This window comes from Mugil cephalus, chromosome 5 (assembly GCF_022458985.1).
Source record: "Mugil cephalus isolate CIBA_MC_2020 chromosome 5, CIBA_Mcephalus_1.1, whole genome shotgun sequence".
Taxonomy (NCBI): Eukaryota; Metazoa; Chordata; class Actinopteri; order Mugiliformes; family Mugilidae; genus Mugil; species Mugil cephalus.
In genome coordinates, this window is record NC_061774.1 from 20,138,218 (window position 1) to 20,157,784 (window position 19,567).

The 19,567-nt window shown below is 47.4% G+C and overlaps 1 protein-coding gene across 2 annotated transcripts in view; it reads left to right on the plus strand.

Moving 5' to 3' along the window:
• The window catches only part of gpc4 (glypican 4), a 31,703-nt gene extending 13,651 nt beyond the window's left edge, over positions 1-18,052 (plus strand). Inside the window, exons 2-9 of one of the 2 annotated variants that reach the window (XM_047585018.1) lie at positions 6,231-6,389; positions 11,593-11,990; positions 12,993-13,158; positions 13,938-14,068; positions 14,167-14,316; positions 14,414-14,538; positions 14,629-14,810; positions 14,890-18,052. In XM_047585018.1, the coding sequence (XP_047440974.1) occupies positions 6,231-6,389; positions 11,593-11,990; positions 12,993-13,158; positions 13,938-14,068; positions 14,167-14,316; positions 14,414-14,538; positions 14,629-14,810; positions 14,890-15,104 (1,526 nt within the window). In that variant the 3' untranslated portion in view covers positions 15,105-18,052. The remainder of the gene's footprint in view (positions 1-6,230; positions 6,390-11,592; positions 11,991-12,992; positions 13,159-13,937; positions 14,069-14,166; positions 14,317-14,413; positions 14,539-14,628; positions 14,811-14,889) is intronic. The other variant, XM_047585019.1, reaches the window with a different exon arrangement.
• Positions 18,053-19,567: the final 1,515 nt, after the last annotated feature.

The following is a 19,567-nucleotide window of genomic DNA, read 5'->3' on the forward strand; positions in this document are numbered from 1 at the left end:
CGGAGCGGAGGCACGGAGGTCGTTCACGATCAGCCCCGAAACTTTTTTCTTTTAAAATCAAGATTAAGACATTACAATTCGATATTGTATCGCGATATATCGGCATATCGATATTTGCATCAATACTGTAAACATGACAACTAGCAGCAGCCTGTACAGTTCGTCAACTAAAGTCTGTTGAGACTCAACGTTATAAAGTTTAGCTTGGAGACGTTTTGCCTGGAGTCGATTCCTCCGAGTTTTGACCAACTCTCTTTAAATCATTTTAAATCTGCATGGTCTTAAAAAAATCTACTGGATTTTAAACATTTTTATTACCGATCGACGAAATACGCACGCACAACGTTGTCTGAGACGTGGAAAAGTATTTTCCGATGCGTTCGGAGGCCGCGGTGGAGTAAATTAGACCCCGGTGATCCGTCATAGTGTTACCATTGTGTGAGGAAACCCTCGCCTCAACAATCCCGACAAGCGTCCAGACACTCAATATTTGACCGTGCTTCACGACACCTGTAAATAAAACCACTTCACGCTCTCAGTTGAACTCCTTGGATTCCAGCAGTCAAGTGAAACATCTCCACCCACCGTTTTCGTTAAAGCGCTTCGGTTAGATTCACGAGTCCCCTCCCAGCGCATTCGGCCTCTTTTTTTTTGTTGGACTTTCCTTATGGATTGGGACCCAAAAAGACATTATTGGTTTGGCCGAGGCTGCTATAAACTTGTCATTACTCTATTTTTGTAAGGGGCTGAAGTGTAGAAAAAGAGTAGGTGGAAATATTGCCCTGCCCTGATTATCTCCATATGAACAGCCAAGTCTCTAATAATGGTTTCCGCTTACAGCGTAACGCCGTTGCGGTGATTTGGCCGCGGCTCAGATTAAATCCACGTATGCTGGATTTTTGGAGAGAAATGTGTCACATTTTGCCGAGGCCTTTTTAAAGTTTATCTCTTTAATACGTAAAAAAAACGGTTGTCAAGGACGTCACAGGTTTGACTCTTCAGAAAAAGGAAAATCTGGATGTGGAAAGTGCACAAAACATACACCCCCCCCCTCCTTCTTCCCCCTCCCTAAACTGCTACTGGCACGAAGCCCTTGAGCAAGAGTCTGCGGTTCCACCGAGCAGCAGTTCCGACGCGAGTGTTTGTAAACCCTCCCCACGCTTCTCCGCGCAGTAAAGACGACTGAACTCTTGGTCCCTTTTTTTTTTTTTTTCCCCCAGTTAAAAGATTTTTATGAAATATGAGTGGAAATAAATTGTAAACGAGCACTTTTTTTTCTCAACTCAACTGCTGTGAGAACTTGCGGTACCAAATTAGACCGAGGCGGTTCAGAGGCCGTATATTACGCGCTTCGTAGTTTGACTTTGTGCACATTTTGTTTTCATAACAGCAGACTGATCTCATGCGGGGTGGGGTTGGGGGGGGGATTCCATCGCTAAATCCTGCACAATTACGGAGCCTTGAAAACATTCATTCTGCCGTTTCGAAGAGATGCGTGGGGTTTAATTTGAAGATGACACAGCCGGCACTTACGCACTTACGTCTTTTCGAAAATCATTACAGAAGGTTGATGGAAGCAAAGCATTTTTTTTTTTCCTTTTCTATCTGCTGCTTTCAAATTGCAGATTTATTTCCACAATGAGGGCCAAATTGTCGGGATTGTTTGAAGCTAATTGGAGATGTTTTTTTCTAAAATGGATAAACGGCGTTTTCGAATGAGTTTTTCAAAACCGCAGCTGTAAGGTTTGTCTCAGATGAAAGACACAAAGAATTAAGGGGTTGATTTGACAACGTGCTCTGACAAGAAAGTAGAAAAGGGCAATTTTTGGGAAATGGAAATGTGCAGCTGCTTGCTAACTTTACATTCCTGTTTTTGTTTTGTTTTTTTAAATGCCGCCGAAATGAATTTAAAGTGCCCATTAACGGACGTCGTGCCCGCGAGTAAAACATGGCACCTTAGAAAGCCACCTCCCGCCTTTCCCCCCTCCTCCTTAGTCCTAACTCAGGTTCTGCTCATGTGATGGTGCATGACAGGATGTGGAGTAGAAAAGAAAGTTGGCCAACAAATGGCAGCAATCCCTTAACCGCCACCACCACCACCACCACCACCACCACCACCACCAACCCCCCCTCCCTTCTCTCTCCCTAGGATAATTACACCCTAGACGGAGGTGAGGAGCAAGAGGAGAATGTTATGGCTGCAGGGCGTGCAAATTTACAACAGTCTGTGTGAGTAATGCTCAGCAGACTGGCAGCGCTCTCCTTTACATGTTACAGCAGGGTACAGCGTAACGCACCAATTAATAGCCAGCCGCCTTTTGTGTTTGCAAGTTTTGTTGCGTACTTCGCCGCGCCGAGGAAGTCTGGGGCGTTTCGGGATTGAATCGCTCCGTCGTCGTCCGCCGTCTCGAAGTACCTGTTCGCGGCTGAGTGAGTACGCGGGTGGCGTACGTCGGTGGTGTCGTTTTTTTTTTTTTAATTATTTGCAAATGTTGTGCGAAAAGGCTTTCGAGGTTTCCGTCACGGATTACCGGGGCTCCGATTAGCGACGGACCACAGGGGCGTGGGGGTCGTGACACACGGTGCCCCGTGGCTTCACGTCTCTCTTAGGACGGGGGTCTTCAACGTTTTTCAGGACGTGGACCCACAAACTAATGGAGGGACCCCCTACCTACTATATGTGTTCCATGTTAAACTCAGCCTAGTGCTATTTGTGAATATACATTATTATTATTATGTTTGCATTCAATATTAAGCTATTAAATAATGCACAGGTTCAAATATTCATGTTTATGTGCAGCAGTAGGTTCCTGTGCACAGGAGGCTCAGATTGACGGGCTAGTGTGGCGCTCTGTGTATGTAAGTGTTGACTGAAAGATAACGACCTCCATTTATCCCTCTACTAAAATATGTTGGATGTTTGAAGAAATTTAAATATGTTGGGGAATTTTTTTTTCAAATATGTATAAAAAATGTCAAAGATTTCACGACCCCCTCTCCCCCTCCTCCTGCAGCACCTCCGCGTTGAAGAGTTTTAGGAGTTTTAGTGACGTCTTCAGCTGAGGACGCTACAGAAATAATCCTTGAAGGACCTTTTTTACGACTTCCGACTGAAGCGCGTGTGGCTGCCGCTCTGAGTTCCTATTTATATTTTCCCGCGTGCGCAACTTTGTTTTACGACCCTTGGTTGCCTGTATGTGTGGGATTTTTCGCTGTGTGTGTGTGTTGGTGGTGTTATTATTGGAGTGATGGGGGGGGCGGGGCGAGGGGGGGGGTTACTGTGTGTGGTGGATGTGCCGGGCCGTAAGGGCTGGTGGGTTGGGGAGGGGTCAGAGGACAGGACCTCTCTCAGAGGAGTTGCTGTTAACCCCTGACCTTGCTGGTTAAGCCTGCAGGGTGGTGGTGGTGGTGGTGGTGGTGTGGGGGTGCACTTTGAGGTCCGTCTGGTTCAGGGGCACATGATGGCAGGCGGAGAGGGGGGGGTGGTGGTGGTGAGGTGTCTAATCTGGTTTTTGTCTGCGAGGCGTTTTCACCCTCCCCACCCCTCGCCACAACCACCCGCCATCCTTCCTCTGGGAGTTTGAGAGGCAGGACAATGTCAAAGGGAAGTGACTTATTTTATGAGCCATTTAAAAGGGGACGGTGGTCTCCCCCACAAAGGGAGGGCAGCGAGGCAAACCCAGAGCCCATGAATGCCACGACACACAGTCGCATGTTTGTTTACAAGATGCCGCTCTCTTGTTTTCCACCGCCGTAAATGGCAGCTCTCTGCTTCTAAGTGACACTCGGAAACAATGCTCCGTCACTTTGTCTTAGTGCATCTCGGGGCGCACTGGTGGTGGTGGGGGGGAAATAAAAGGAAACTCCGTAAGGAAACAGTTCACCCATCACTGGAAAAAAAAAAAAAGACCATTCACGCCAGAGATGGTAAAGAGGCGTAAACTGACACAAAGCTTTTCTTGGCGTGGCTGAAACGTGTCAGTGTGATTTTTTTGATTTTTATAACATCTAACTGCTCTTGTTAACTCTCTTTTTTCTTTTTTTGTTCCAAGCGGCGCCATTTTTTTTCTTTCTCCCGGCGGTTTTGAGAAATTGGCTGCCAAAATGTTTTCACAAAGTATGCATTAGCTAAGAATCTTCAGTTTTCAGAGACCTAATCCTTTGAGCTAACAATGTGACATTTGTGCAGACATTCCTGTGAAATATTGACCATCTCACTTTTATTTGTGTACTTTGGTAACTAGGGCCCGTTTTCCACACGGATATAGGCCTTTTGATTGTACGCCTGCGCTGTGGGCAGGCGGGGGGCCCCGCTCGAGGAGAGACTGGATGGTTGTTTCACCTAAAAGTTCGGCCCGTGTGTGTGCGTGCCTCTCCTTGTACCTCCAATCATGCTCGTACAAAGAGCCATGTGTTGAGCAGTGATGTGATGTGTGAATATGTTTAGGTAGGGGCTGCCAACTGTGCCTGGCTATGTGTGTATGTGTGTGTTAGGGAGGAGGAGGAGGAGGAGGAGGAGGCGGCGGGTGATGGTTGGAGGGAGAGAGATGAGTTTGAGGAGAGGATTGTGAGCGAAGGAGCGACTTGAGGCTTATTTGGACTCGGTCCCAGACGGAGGGGTCCGGTTTATGGCGCCAGGGCGCATCCCTCCCCTCCCGTGCCCTGTTTGCGCGATTGTGTTGCAGCGTGCCACTTCTGACCCCGCAGATTATTGTGATGTCTCCCCTGGCTACTATTTCAGACGTGCTGGGAACTTCTCCGCATGTTGTGACTTTCGTCTCTGGGTTTTGACGTGCGCGGCGATTTAGTGCGAAGCGTCCAGCGGCCGGACTCGGTGCACGTTTGCTAACAGGATCCGATTGGGCGTTTTCTTATTACGTCCGTGAAAAGAATGAAAACAAGCTCAAGATGTCGCAGAAACGCAGATCCGTATTGTCGGGTTGTCGCGGCAACGCGTTAAACACGACGATCGGCAGCGGAGATAACGGGAAAACCCCCGAGTCGTGCACTGTTATTTAAGAGAATGAGAAAGTAGCTTGTAAGAGCCTGAACTTAAACGAGCACAAGGAGGGAACGTTTGGGTGTGAAATGGTGTCGTCAAAGAAGCTGCTGTAATTATTTTTAATCCTGTGTCTGGTATAAAAAGAAAGAAAAGGCTAAAGCTGGACCCAATTAAACCGGGATGTTTAACGAGTAGCGCAAGTCCAGCGAGTAACAGGAACGTGTCCACGCACACAGAGTCCGTGAGCTCAAGACGGTGGGGAAAACTAAACAGGCTGTTGGTGCTGGGATGTAATGAAAGGATCCCTGTGTTTCCCCCCCCCCCCCCCCCCCCACACACCAAAAAAAAAAAAATTCCAACGGCCACGTTTAAAACAAAACATTATTGCAGCTGCGACGTTGGATTCGTCCTCCCGTGACCCTCCTTTTAATTGGCTCCGTTTTTGACGAAGTCGACAGCTTCGTGTTGAATCGAAAAACGCCGTGTTTAGGTTCGACTGAAGACTTTTGGCTCCATTTGGATCCGCGTCCGTCCTGTGTGACGTAGATCAGTTTTCCAAAAGAGAATCGTCTGTCGTGTCTGTGTAAAGAGTTGTCCACGTGTGCGTGCAAGTCATACATATGCATTTCCCATTGTAGGACTCTATAGCTTTCGGTTTCTTAACGCCTTTGGAGGATTTTTTTCCCAATTAGCGTGAACGCAGAGCAAAAAAAAGCTAAAGCCAAAGAAACGTCTTATCCGCGCTCATGCGTTTGGTTGCTGAATTCGACCTCCTCACCTGCAAAGTGGATGAAAATTGAATCCTCTCCTCTTAAAGACTGCGTTTGGCTCCAGCGCTGAGCTATCAATCAGGACGGGGGGAGTGCCAGGATGAGGCTCCTGTAAAGCGCCCGGCTAAAGACCTCGGCTCTGAGCTGAGTGCTGCAATGAAGAGGCTTGAACAGCCGCGGTGCGTTTGATTCGGTGAGGGGTGAACTCGTTACTTAACGCGCTGAAGGTTTCCCACCCCGGACGAGCATCAGTCGTTAATGACTGATAGACATTTGTTTTGGGTTAAACAGCTGCTAAACTAGTTTCGCTGTCTCAATTAATTCCAACCGCACAGACGCTTAAACGTTGCTCAATAAATCACTTCTGGAGACGCCTGGTTGTGTTAAATGACTTGTTTTGTGTTGGCGTAAAAAGACAAGAACTGTTCTCTAACGTTGTCTGCTACTGTCTCTTCCAGGAGCCCCGCTGAAAGTGTGTCCGCAGGGTGTCTCCTGCTGCACGGTGGAGATGGAGGAGAAGCTGAGCCAGCAGAGCCACACCGAGATCAAAGCTCCCGTCTCCAGGCTCAGCACCACCCTACAATCCACCTTCAAACAGAAGCACGGCCACTTTGACAGTAAGCAAACAACACGCTCGAACAAACACAGACAGAAACGCCGGCCACCTCGACGCAGCACCACAAGCGCTGCTGGCTCGCGCGGCGTCCCCGGCCGCCGCTGCGGGAGCGGCGCTTGTGTTGCACAATTCTTTTGACGGACGGTTCCACCTGCCAGTGCGCCGCTACAAGCGGAGACAGGCAGTCTGCGCCCGTTGGCCTGTCCACCTGTCTCTCAGCGTCTTAGCCTGCCTCATCGCCCCCCCCCCCAAGCCCCCCCATACCAGCTTCCCTGCTCTCCAGAGAGACGTGCATGCTTCCAGACGGACCACACACATCTTCAGATTTAGTCTTCTCTGTACTTCCTGTTCCTGTGTGTGTGTGTGTGTGTGAGAGCACATGTGTGTATGCCTGTAAATATTGGGATCGGGTTTCTCCTGCCGAGGGCTGGAGCGCATGGGAACATGCAACAGTGCTGACTCACAGAGGAAGCAGGACACGGCTCCGAATATCCCCAGCCACCCAGCTCTGCCACCTCCGTGACGGAGCTCGATGCAGAGAGGAGAGGATGAGGACCAGAAAACTTAAAATAAAAAAAAAATAAAAAGAGTTGCTGAACACACTGGAATTCTGCTCGTTGTGCGGATGCCTCGTCGGCGCTGGTGTGTGCGCGCGTGCGTGTCTGCGCGGGTCAGAGACCTTTCAGATCTTATGTGTCTGTGAAAGCCAGCGAGGGATAGTCAGTAATGGGGAGCGTGTGTATTGCAGCCAGATGTGAAGAGGAATGTGACGTGTCGGAATGCAGTGGCTGCTCGAGTCGTCCCGCCCCTCTTTTTTCTCTTTTCTTACTGCCCTTTGTCCCCATCTCATGCCTCGCTCTCCCAAAAACACCCTCTCGGTGCACCTCAGACCGTTCTTTCTCCCTCTCCCGTCTCTCGGGCCTGTTACAACTTTACGCCTCATTGTTGCGTCTTATTTTTGAGTCTGTCCTCCGCCATGTTCGCGCTCCTTCACCACTTCTCATCCGGTGATTTGTGGCTGTGTTTTAGGGTCGGTTTCATTACTCAGTAACTATCCGGTCCTTAAAATATCAGCAGATGCCTGTTTTCAAGTTGTGGGCATTTACTTCCTACCTGTCAGTGATGTTTTCTCAGCCCGAAAGAAATGTTTAAAAAAAAACAAAAGAAGAAGTGAAAGTGATGTGGGTTCCACATCAAAGAACAATGGTCTCAGTCTTTGATTTTGAGGAACTTATTACTCAAAACTAATTGTTTTGTTTCCTCCGGAGGCGGAAGCTCCGTTTATAGCGCAGCCGACTGTCAAAACTCACCAGATGTAGACAGATGGTCTGGACGAGCCCGTCAGTGGGTGCGTTTTACACATGTCACCACGCAGCTTTTGACTCTGGCAGCAGCTTGTGACATTGTCTCGACCGGTGTGCGATTCGTTCCAACTCTCTCCAGCTTCTGAGAGCTGCAAACGTCTTGCAAGTATAGTAAAACCAGTCGTCAAATTGCCTTTTACTTATTCATTCATTCATTCATTTATTTATTTGTTTCAGTAACGCTCAGTCCGACAGAGTCTTTGTCAAGGTGCTGGAAAAGTCAAGAATCCGAAGAAGAGAAAAAACATTTTGCACATTTGAAACTGTGCAGTTGTATCACTTCAGTATTTTAAAGCTTTCGGTCATAAGACTTTCATCAGAGCATTCACGTTAAAGAAAACAGCCCAATCCCACCCTGATCACTAACAGAACGAAACACACTTGTGAACACTCTGCTGAAGGGAGCCGCACCTTCTGGGAAGTGTAGTTTTAACGCTCTTGAGGTTCTGGCTGTTGGGCCCACACATGGCCTACAACACGAGGAACAGATGTGAGACGCGCAGAAGAAGAAAGACACGTTAAAATGCTTAAAATTACTTTTTATTTCTCAGGAAACAAGGCGTTTTAATCACAGTGTTCCCCAGGTCTCAGGTCATCATTAAAGAAATGCAAACTCGCGGTAGCCGTTCATCCCCTAAAGCAAAAACGAACCCGAGTGCAGCCACTTCGTTCTCCAGTGCTGACACTCGGCTCTAAGCGCCGAGTGTCAGCTCGGCGCCCCTTCATCACTGTAGGCAGGTTGCTCCGGATTGTTAGATGTTGGATCTCTTTACAAAGGCCCGCTGTGCTCTCTTCCACCTGGGCCATTAGACCGTCTCTCTCTCTCTCTGTCGCTGGATACGGTGACAGGCTCAGGTTGCCGTCCCCGCTACTTCCTGTTGTGTCGCGTCCACCGTAGGAGGCCGCTCCCAGTCCGGCGCAAGGAGGTTCCCATCATCATCGCTCTGTTTACCGGCGCCGCCGGATGACGGCGTGGGCCGGCCTCTCCCGAAACGAGTGGGACGCGAGCGTGCGCGTAAACACAGCTGCAACTGTACACCGGGGGGGAGTGAACGCAACAACATGCCGCTCGCACAACCGACAAACTCAGGAAGTGGTGTGTGTGATTAGGCAGGCCCTTCGTCATGCGCCTGGAGCGAGGAGTCATGGCCAATTAAGACCAGAGCCAGAAATAGTTCTCCCCTCTCTCTGCGTCTCATCACCGCGTGTTTGTCCTGGCCTCAGCTTGTCTGTCCTGTTGCAGTGACCCTGTCCAGCAGAGCAAGTCTATGTCTGGGATTTAAGCGCTGGGATTAAGGCCCCTTGACTCCAGACACACACACACACACACACACACACACACACACACACACACACACACACACACACACACACACACACACACACAACAAGAGACATCCATCTGAGGCACTGAGGTCCAACAGCAGGAGGGACAGAATCCCTTCCCATAAGAAAAGGGAGAAGCTCGGGGACTAATTGGCACAAATAGGATGCAATTACTGCCTGGGCTGGGATTGGGAGGAGCAGAGTTTATAGGGACACTGGTGGGAGGTGTGTGTGTCGGGGGGGAGGGGGAGGGGGAGGGGGAGGAAGTGGGAGGAGATGGGTGAGCTCCCTCTGTTCCTCTGATGGATTGGGCCTAAGATCATCGCTCATAATTTAGGCCTTTCGCTGCAACATGTGGAAATGGGGGTGCGGTGAGGAGGAAGGGGGGGGATGGGGAGGAGGGGGAGGAGGAGGAGGAGGAGGAGACAGACACTCGGATGCAGGAGTCGTCTTCCTCCTCCGCATTTCGCTGCAGCGTGCACTCTCCTCTATAACCTTTCACACAGATTCTCTCAGACCATTGGCTGAGTGACAGGCACATTTTTAATGGAAAAAAAAAAAAAAAAAAGAAAAATCCTGAGGGAGCGTTGAGCTCCTCGGCCCGTTGGCAGACGGCTGCATGTCATAAACTGTTTTTTAATGACAATGCAAGATGCCTATGTAATGCTGCTCATAATTCAGACCCTCAGCTCTGGCCTCCTCCACTTCGCCTCCGTTTGCTGCCGCGGCTCATGCAAACCCTCCAGGCTCGTTTGGGCTCCTCCAAACTCATTACGGGGCTTATCTCTTTAGCGTAGCGGGAGCATTAGCGCTTTAATAAACCGAGGAAAAGAAAATGTAGGAGTTTGGGGGGCTCTTCCACCTCTCCTCCGTCTCCTTTAACTGACTTTCAACTTGCAGCTACTACGGCATTCCTGGGTTGGGGGGGCGTCGGGGGGGTGGTGGGTGGACCATTTTGTTTTAATCTCCGTCAATGGAGCGTGGAACTTGGTGCCCTCTCGCCTGGGCTTGTGTGTGTGTGTGTGAGTGTACGGGGAGGGAAGGGAGGGCACCGGTGGTGGGGAGGTAAATGGAAGGGGCTGCAGTGTTTCCGGTATCCTTGGCGACACAGTTGGGGATTTGGAGTTAAAAAAGCCCTCAACTTAACCCGCCCCGAGCCGCCCTCACCCCTCCCCTATCTCATTTTTTCTTTTTAGTGTGTCAGTCTGAAGTGGAAGTGACAGCGCTACTTGGGGACTGTGTGTGTGTGTGTGTGTGTATTGGTGGCAGGGAGCGTTCAGTGGGAGCATGGGAACTTTACATTTCAAAGCCACACAGTGGGCACCCAGAGAAACTGCAGCACGGAAGGACAGAAGGTTTGTGCACAAGCGAGAAGAAGCGAGAAGAAAAAAAAGATGAGTGTGTGGCTGCATGTGAGACTGAAGGAGGTGAAACATTTTTCAGAGACTCTAAAGGAATTCTCATGTCGTCCAGATTAAGAAAAGTTTGGTGGGGTTGTCCATGGGAGAAGGGGGCTTGGATTATTGGGGGTGGGGGAGAGTGGTAAGGGGTGGTTGTGTGTGTGTGGGGTGGGGGGAGGGGGGGGGTGTGATGGACATTCCTCAGGATGAAGTAGGTCATTGTTCCCTGTCTCTAGTGAAGAGAGCTCTCTGAAGGAACTGATGAAGTGAAAGCAGTGGAGGGAGGGAGATGCAGGGCTGGATGGTGGTGGTGGTGGTGGTGGTGGTGGTGAGGGGGGGGGGTACAGGTCCATATATGGGAGGGGTGGGGAGGGGGTGGGGGGTCGCATTATTCAGTAATCCTATTGAAAATGCCTCTGAAGGACAGTCCAAGAGAAGCTGGCAGAAAGGAAAGCGAATGGAATGTGACAACAGAAAAATGCCATTGATGGTGGTCAGCTCCGAGCAGATTGATGTGGAGAGACGTCTCCGCTGAATGGCGAGTCCACAGGGACCGGGGAGCAGCTCGGGCTCCTTCGGCATGACAGAGATGCTCCACCTTTCACCCCCACCTCCTCCTCCTCCTCCTCCTCGCCTCACTCCTCTCATCTCCTCATTGCCGACTGCCCTGTAAACGCATTCCTTGGCCCTTTTATTCTGGGGGGTTTTGTGTTTTAAGCTGTTTCTGTTAAGGCACTCAAAATGTCAGGGCATGGGAGGCAGGTGAAGTGGAATAACGCCGGTCTGATCTGAAAGGGTGGCAGCAGCTCAGGCAGAAGGGAAACGTGTATCAAGGTCTTAGCGTGCACTTTGTTGTGGCGGCCGTACTGTATTTTAAGGTGTTAATGTTGCAAGATGCACGACACTGACCATTTAAACACCTTAAACCTGGAGATTGATCAGAGCGGCCTCTGTAGACGTTACAAATAATTTAACTTTCTTTGTGATATCTTCAAAGTTAATCCCTCCCTGGAGACACGCTGACATGTTTGTTTGTTTTCTTCGGTAACCTCAGCGTTCAGTCATCCCGCTTTAACGTCCTCCTCTCTCCTCCTCCTCCTCCTCTCCCCCGCAGACTTCTTCCGGGAGCTCCTGAAAAACGCCCAGGACTCGCTGCACAACATGTTCGTGCGCACGTACGGCGTGATGTACGTGCAGAACGCCGAGCTGTTCAAGAACTTCTTCGAGGACCTCACCAAGTACTACATCTCCGGCAGCGCCGCCGTCAACCTGGACGCCATGCTGTCCGACTTCTGGGCCGACCTGCTGGAGAGGATGTTCCGGCTGGTCAACGTGCAGTACGAGTTCAGCGACGCCTACATGGAGTGCGTCAGCCGGCACACGGACCAGCTGATGCCCTTCGGCGACGTGCCGCGCAAGCTGCGCATTCAGCTGATGCGGGCCTTCGTGGCGGCGCGCACCTTCGTGCGTGGCCTTGCGCTCATGCCCGAAGTGGTCAATAAAGTTTCTACGGTAAGTAAAGGAGAGATTAGGGACAAGGGCCCCCCTACCTACTATATGTGTTCTATATTAAACTCGTGCTATTTATAAATATACAGTATTATAATCGGTTTGTAAAGATATTCAAATAATGCACAGGTTCAAGTATTCATTCACATGTAGGGTGGACATGCAACATACCTGACACGAACACGCATACATACAAGGGAGTTCACCTGGGCGCTGAATAGGGTCTCTTTAAATTTGTGGGGTCAAAGACTTTGTGACCCCCGCTGCAGTACCTCCACTGACCCCCTAGGGCAGGGGTGTCAAACTCATTTTAGTTCAGGGGCCACATACAGCCCAATTTGATGTGAGGGGGCCGGACCAGTAACAGAAATAGCATATTACCTGGTAAATAACAACAATTCCTAATGTTTCCCTTTGCTTTCGTGCAAACAAGTACGGCTGCATGTAACGAACAACATTACATTTCTGAAGAAGTGCAACGTTCAACTGCAATTTCTTATTTTATCAAAAAAATTTCAGCTAATATCTTCAGTGTAATTTTTGCAAATTCATCCCACGGGCCAGAATGGACCCTCTGATGGGCCGGTTTTGGCCCCCGGGCCTTATGTTTGACACCCCTGCCCCCCCCCCCCCCCCCTTGAAGCCTTAAACTGAAAACACTTTCCCTTCAGTCCAGTCCGTCCCTCTGCCCTGTGTCTCTGACTTCATATCTTTCCTTGGTAGAAAAAAATCAAATAAAAAATGGCTGTGGTTCCATTGCACTGCCTCTGATAACATAAACCATATTGGCTCTTCTGGTATGACATGTTTTTCCACTGTACTGAGTGATTCATTGATGATTAGATTATGCTGCTTCGCTGAGTTGGCTAATAAAATTAATGGTCATACTTTTTTTTTTTTTTTTTTTTTTCTTCCCCCCTCCCAGAGTCTAACAATGTCTCCGTGAGCGTGTTTTTGCTGCGGTGCAATAAAAACAGTCTGCTAACTGACCCCTGCCTCCTCTAGGTCAGCGCGTCTCCCAGCTGTGTGCGAGCGGCCATGAAGATGTTGTACTGTCCCTACTGCTCCGGCCAAGTGGCCCTGAAACCGTGCCAGAATTACTGTCTGAATGTGATGCGTGGGTGTTTCGCTAACCAGGCCGACTTGGACACCGAATGGAACAATTTCCTCGGTAAGTGGACGACTCGCGAACAAGGACACCTTCTGCAGCCGCCGCTAAACTGATTACATCCTCTTACAACCATAACACCTCGACGTGTTTGATTTTGCTCCGCCTGCTTGTTTGCACAGCCTCGTGTTTCTGCGATAGACCATTATAGTTTCACCTAATCTAATCCTCTCTTATCTGAACATGCGCCCATGTTTACCCTTTTACATGAGAACAGTGTTACGGGGCCGGGATAATTACGAGTGAGATATGTTACACCGTAGTTTTGCCAGAACATGTTTAACAAATGAACTTTTTTTTTTGATTTTTTTTTTTTTTGTTTAAAAAATCTTGCACAAACACGTCCTTCATTCTTTAGCATTTTGTTTAAGTAAAGGGAGTGGAGGGTCTGTGCATGTTGTGGCCCTCAGAATGAATGCAGCTCTTGTGTTGTGTAAACAGGCATAGATCAGTTCAGTGTGTGGTGCTCATGCCCTCGTTTTTTTTTTTTTTAACTGTGTGCCTTTATATTCATCCTGATTTTTTTGTTGTTGTTGTTGTTTTTTATCACTGTTACTTGTGTCCCAGGCTGCTGACGCTTCTGGTGTCTGTGGCTTCTGTTTGTTATGTTTTTTTTTTGCGTTCCTGCTGTGCTGCAGCTTTTACTCTGCCTTAGTTTAACGTCTCAATCTCCCACTCTTGTGCGTGTGCTTCCCTCTAGTGGTGGCTTTTTGTACCAAGATTAAAATAAAAACTTCATGCTTCCATTTGTAAAAAAAAAACGTTATCGTTCTGCTTTTCAGACGCCATGCTCAGCCTGGCCGAGAGGCTCGAAGGCCCCTTTAATTTCGAGTCCGTCATGGATCCCATTGACGTGAAGATTTCGGAGGCCATCATGATCATGCAGGATAACAGCATGCAAGTGTCGCAGAAAGTGAGTATCATCTCCTGTTTTCGACAGAAAGTACCAAGAAACCAAAAGGTTGCCTTCCGCCGCTCGGAGTGCTCATTCTTGCTCTTGTCCTGCAACAGGTTTTCCAAGGATGTGGGATGCCTAAACAACAGAGCACTTCCTTCCGTTCCACGCGTTCCGTGAAAGAAACCGGCTTCACCGGCCGCTTCCGACCTTACAGTCCCGATGCAAGACCCACCACTGCCGCTGGGACTAGTTTAGATCGATTGGTAAGGGTGAAGAAAACGCGCAACTCAAACCGATTCGTCTTCGTTAGTTTTGAGTTGTTGTTTGTGACCTGTGTTGTGCGTGCTCTCTACGACGCAGACAACCGAGGTGAAGAAGAAGCTAAAATCCGCAAAGAAGTTCTGGTCCACGTTGCCAGAGGCCGTGTGCGCCGGTGACAAGATTGCACCTGGTGACGAGTGTTGGAACGGAACAGCAAAGAGCAGGTAGGACGCGCCCGCGTTAACAAGAGTCTACGCTGCATGTGCGGCGCGTCGAAAGTGCAGCAGCTTAAATTCACAATTGCTCCCGCGCAGGTACGAGTCCGTCGTCATCGGCAACGGGCTGGCCAATCAGGTGTCCAACCCGGACGTGGACGTGGACATAACGAAACCGGACGTCGTGATCCGGAGTCAGATCGCAGCTTTAAAGGAAATGACGAGTTGGCTGAAAGCGGCGCACAGCGGCAATGACATCTCGGTCGAAAGCGGTGAGGATGGTAAACGGGCTTTTTAGGGTTTTTCACTGTGACTCAGGGTCGCGCACATCTAACCCCTCGTGTTTTTTTTTTACCCCAGACGATGCCGTCAGCTCAGGAGAGGGGAGCGGCAGCGGCTGCGACTCTCAATCCTGCGACACGGACCAGGACATCTACTTCTCCATTCCACCAAAAACTGAGAAACCCCGAGTTAATCCGGTGCAAAGCACGGCGGCCGGGTTCGCCTCACCGAGCAGCATGGCGCTGGCGCTCTGCGGGCTGGCCCTGGCCCTGCTCGCCCCCCACTTGAGATAAAACTGGCTGGGCAGAAAGAGGAAGAGAATGACCAGGAAAAAAAACGGAAGCGAAGGGGAAAACTGTCAGAGAGACTTTATAAAGACTGCCTTCAGGACCTTGGACTGTCCACCATTTTTGGGGGGGGGGAGACTCTTCTTAATATAACAATAACTTCACTATTAACTATTTGTTTTTATGTTTTAAGGACATTAGTGTACAGCGATATAATTTTCTTCCCAAGAAATCCACCTTTTTCCCCCAGTTAAACCTGCTTTTTCCGGCGGCTCTTTCGGAGCTGCCCTACGGTTCTGCTTGCAGCGTTACAAACATCATATAATTGTCGTATGTTGGCAATTTATCCTCATGATTCATTTTGTGCCTTCTTCAGCGATTGCCATCTGACGTCGATGTGTTAAGGTTTCGCAGAAACGCCGAGCGCCTGCACTGGGACGTATCTTCACGTTTCTAAGGATGTTCGCTCTTTTCCATTATTCAGAGACCCAGCTGAGCAGTGGAGACGTCGTCACGAATGTTAACGGTTTCGCAACAACTGTCTTGCACACCAACGAATGTGCACACTGTGAATATTTGTGCATTTTTCATACGTTTAGAAACAAGCAGCCAGCCAGAAATTCTCGTAGCTTGCTATTGATCTCAGCCAAGGAACGGGTTTGAGCTTTTGTTCAGTCGTCTTTGGAGCGGAGAACCAGGACACGGCTCATCTTTTAGAAATGCGACGAGGAGAGAAGTTACAGCGCAGGTGTTTGTGTTTGACCCGGAGATGGAATCGCGCTTTAGAAGAGCCTACAGGGGGCGCTCTCTGAGCCCCGAACATGCATATTGTATGTCTGCTATGAGCATTATCTCGACCTAACTTTTCATTTTCCTCATCAAGGGTTTAATTTAATTTCTACAGCTAAAGCAGTTCAGTAGTAAGGTCATACCTCATGCATATTCTCATTATCAATGCAATCTAGTGATGTTGAGTTGAAAGTGTCTGATAGAGTTAGATATGTGGTTGGTATCCCTGCTGTTACCCCTAAAGAAGGCAAAGCTGACAAGTCCTGAATGCCCTTTTTTTTTTTTTTTGGTACTGTAAGCTCAGTTCAGCACAGAACAGAAGATCTGACTCTACACAGTCTTACTTGTTTGAAAAAGAAGAAAAAAAAAGGCGTGTTCAGAGCGTTTCACAAATAACTAGAGAGGAGGAACAAAAGACAGTGTTGTTGATCAAATGAAATCAAGGTTATTTTAATACAGGGTTTTATGTTGAGGAGGTGTTGTAATTTTTTTAGCTGTTTTTTTTTGGTATGAAGATGAATATTAGGTACTACAGTGGATTTTACCGCTAGTTTTCGGTGGTGGAAGAGGACAGTGTGCACAGAGAATGGGGGCACTTTCAGTCAGTGTGCACAGTTTTACGGGCTCATTTTTTTTTTTGTGTTTTTATTTGTTTTGGTTTTTTTTGCCCACATCCCCTCACCCCACAACACACACTTGTACCTCTTAGATGGCCTGCGTCAGTATAAAAGGAGTCATCCTGAACCAGTTGATCTACCTATCCGCATCATTTCAACTCGAGGTGGAAATCTGAAGTTCCGCCTCAAGTTCTCACCAAAATTAACGCAGAAATATGGTGCCACGTTTTTTTTTTTTTATCATTTTATTTTTTTTACTTTGGTTTGTTATAAGCATCTTCTTAAGGTAAACAAAGAATGTAGATGATCTATGATCAGTCTGCTCAGCGTCCCAGACGGGTGCCTGACAATATTCTTACCAGCTGACAAGCACAATGAAAGGGTTTTTTTTTTCTCTTTTAATTTGATAATCGGGTCTGTAAAGTTGCATTACCTGGCCATTTCATCTCTACAGTGATGCTGCCTTGCATAGCTTTTGTACAGTAACTTATGCATGGATTTTAAATGTCACTGCAAACATGCAGATTATCCAGAATACAGCATCCGGGATGTTTTTTATATGCACACTTGAGGTGAAAAATATGAATTGCTCAAAGTAATTTATTAAAATGATCAGATTTGGGGGCTTTAAAGAGTAATTTTTGAAAAATGTAAAAAGAATTAAAACAAACAACAACAAAAAGTTGCGTGTTTTTACATTTGTCTTACAATTCGATGTAGTCGAGACAAATGGTTAACAGTAGACGCAATCTTATTTCTTCCGGTTTGGCTTTGAAATTGACAGGTTGATTGTAAGCTTACATCTTCTTCAGGTTATCAAGTTGCGTTCCCAGTGTTCCCACTTCAGTGAGGACACCACGTTAAGAATCTGACCCTGGAGGATTTGACGAAACATCTATGCAACCCGTTATAATACAGAAGCCTTAACTGAAAATAACAAAGTTGCATTTCAGCAGCTTTCATTTGGCATTACTCCTACAAGTGACCTGTTTTAATTCCCCCTGTTTTTGTGTTCCACCGACATTTCTACAAGGGCTTTTGCATGTGTTCGTGTCATGTCGAAAGAGTTGTGTATCGAGTGTGAAGAAACCCAAAGTTTCTGAGCGTGGAAATGTTTTTGGGTGAAGATGGTGAATGTCTGCGCTTGCAGGCCAGGGCAGCAATGCAGTCCAGCTGGCGGGGGGGGGGGAGTTGTTCCCGCCGCTGGACGTTTGTTCAGAGCCAACTTCGATCTCGTGACTTTAAAGTTGAGTTGGACGGGTGTCCGTCTGCCTCTGGCCCACAAGAACGGAAAAGGACTCACTTTCTGTGGCGAGAGTGAGCGAGTGACTGAATAGAGAGAGGAAGAAAAAAAAAAGTGTAAATACAGAGCAGCCGTTTTTAGATGTCTCTAAAAGAGGCCTTAACAGTACACCAGATTTTTACTTGTCAGAGTATCTCCTAAATGTTATGGAAAAAACAAGATGAGATAGATGTTAAATTGTAAGAGAAAATGTATATTAAACCACATTTCTTAGTCTTGTTGAAATAAAGACTGCCAATATTTAATTGTGTTTCAATCTTTTCTTGTCCGTTGTCTTCATACACTACATCCACTTTATTTTGGTAGTACAGTGTTGCTTGTCAAACTTTGTGTCAGAAAAACTGAAAAAGGAAAAACAGCTCTTTGTCACCATTTAAACATAAATGAAGGAAAGGAAATTTGACGTTGAATACATGTTCCCTGTAGACTGCTAAAAAGATTTAAACAAAGGTTAGACCTAAAGCTGCACAGAGAGGGCCACTGGGCTTCTTAATATTATAACCCTCCTATTATTCTTGGGGTCAGTTTGACTCCATTCAGTCTTTTTTTGTTGCTTCATATTTCATGACATCTCCTAATTCGATGGCAGTTAAATTATCATGATATTTTTTCAATGTGATGAATACACACACGTTCCTCTGCTTTAGATGTGTGAAACTCGTCTGTCTGTGTGTGTGTGTGTGTGACCTAACATCCCCACACCTGCATATGCAGAGCTGATACTTTTGAGCTGATGCGTAACAGGAGGGAGGGGAAAACGACTGTTCCCACTAGAACTAGAACTGATCGTTCTCGTGGTGTGGGCACGTGGAAAACCGCTCGACCGCTTGTGGACTCCTGCCAAAATGAGGAAGCCACTGTCGACTTTCGAGTCGATCACATCAAAGTCTTTCCAACTACACGTGCCTCCCCTCTAAAATCATCATCTCAAGTACAATATTTTCAAGTGAGGGTTACATGAAGAGCTCGAGTAATGACTTCCATGTATTCAGCATGGCTGACTGTGTGTCTGGTGGGACACACTCCTAGCAGCACGTCTGTCTTGTGGTTTGAAGTGAGCAGAGAGACCATAATTTTCCATTTTTGGTGCTAACGTCACATGGGGGGAAGGGAAAATGATTTTCTCATGCAAACTTTCCCACAACCTGGGCAAGAAGTGTTCATGTGACCTGCTGAACTAGAACTGATATTTCCCGTGCTGTGGAGGCCGGGGTATTCCCACAAGGACATTAGAAGTTAATGCAAAATAAAGAAGGGAACATATAAAAGCTGGATAATTTGTATGAAAGATTTTCAAGATACACTACATCTAAATTTGAAGGTTTGACCTGAAGGTGGCGCTAGAGGAAAGAGCATATCACCAAAACCAATAGGGTTCATACTCTTGTGGTCATTAATGTCAGTAAATTTGACAAGAAAAATACATTAATTCTAATTTAAAAGTTTGACCTGATGGTGGCGCTAGAGGAAAGGTCAACTCACTGGTAGGTTTCATTATGAAGGGGTTATTTATGTATTCAAAAAAAAAAAAAAAAGTGCCTGACACAAATACTTGGTCAACAATTTCATGTAAATCATTTTCTGGAGGCAAATATCCCTGGGGTCAGATTGATCCCAAGAATAAAATGTGTCAGTAATATTTGAGGATAATAGGTTAAAAGACATGAGGAGACGTTAATATTGTATATTCTGATATTAGTTTTAACTAATTTACCTATTAGTTTAGGTAAATATGAAAGGAACAACAATAAATAACAAAT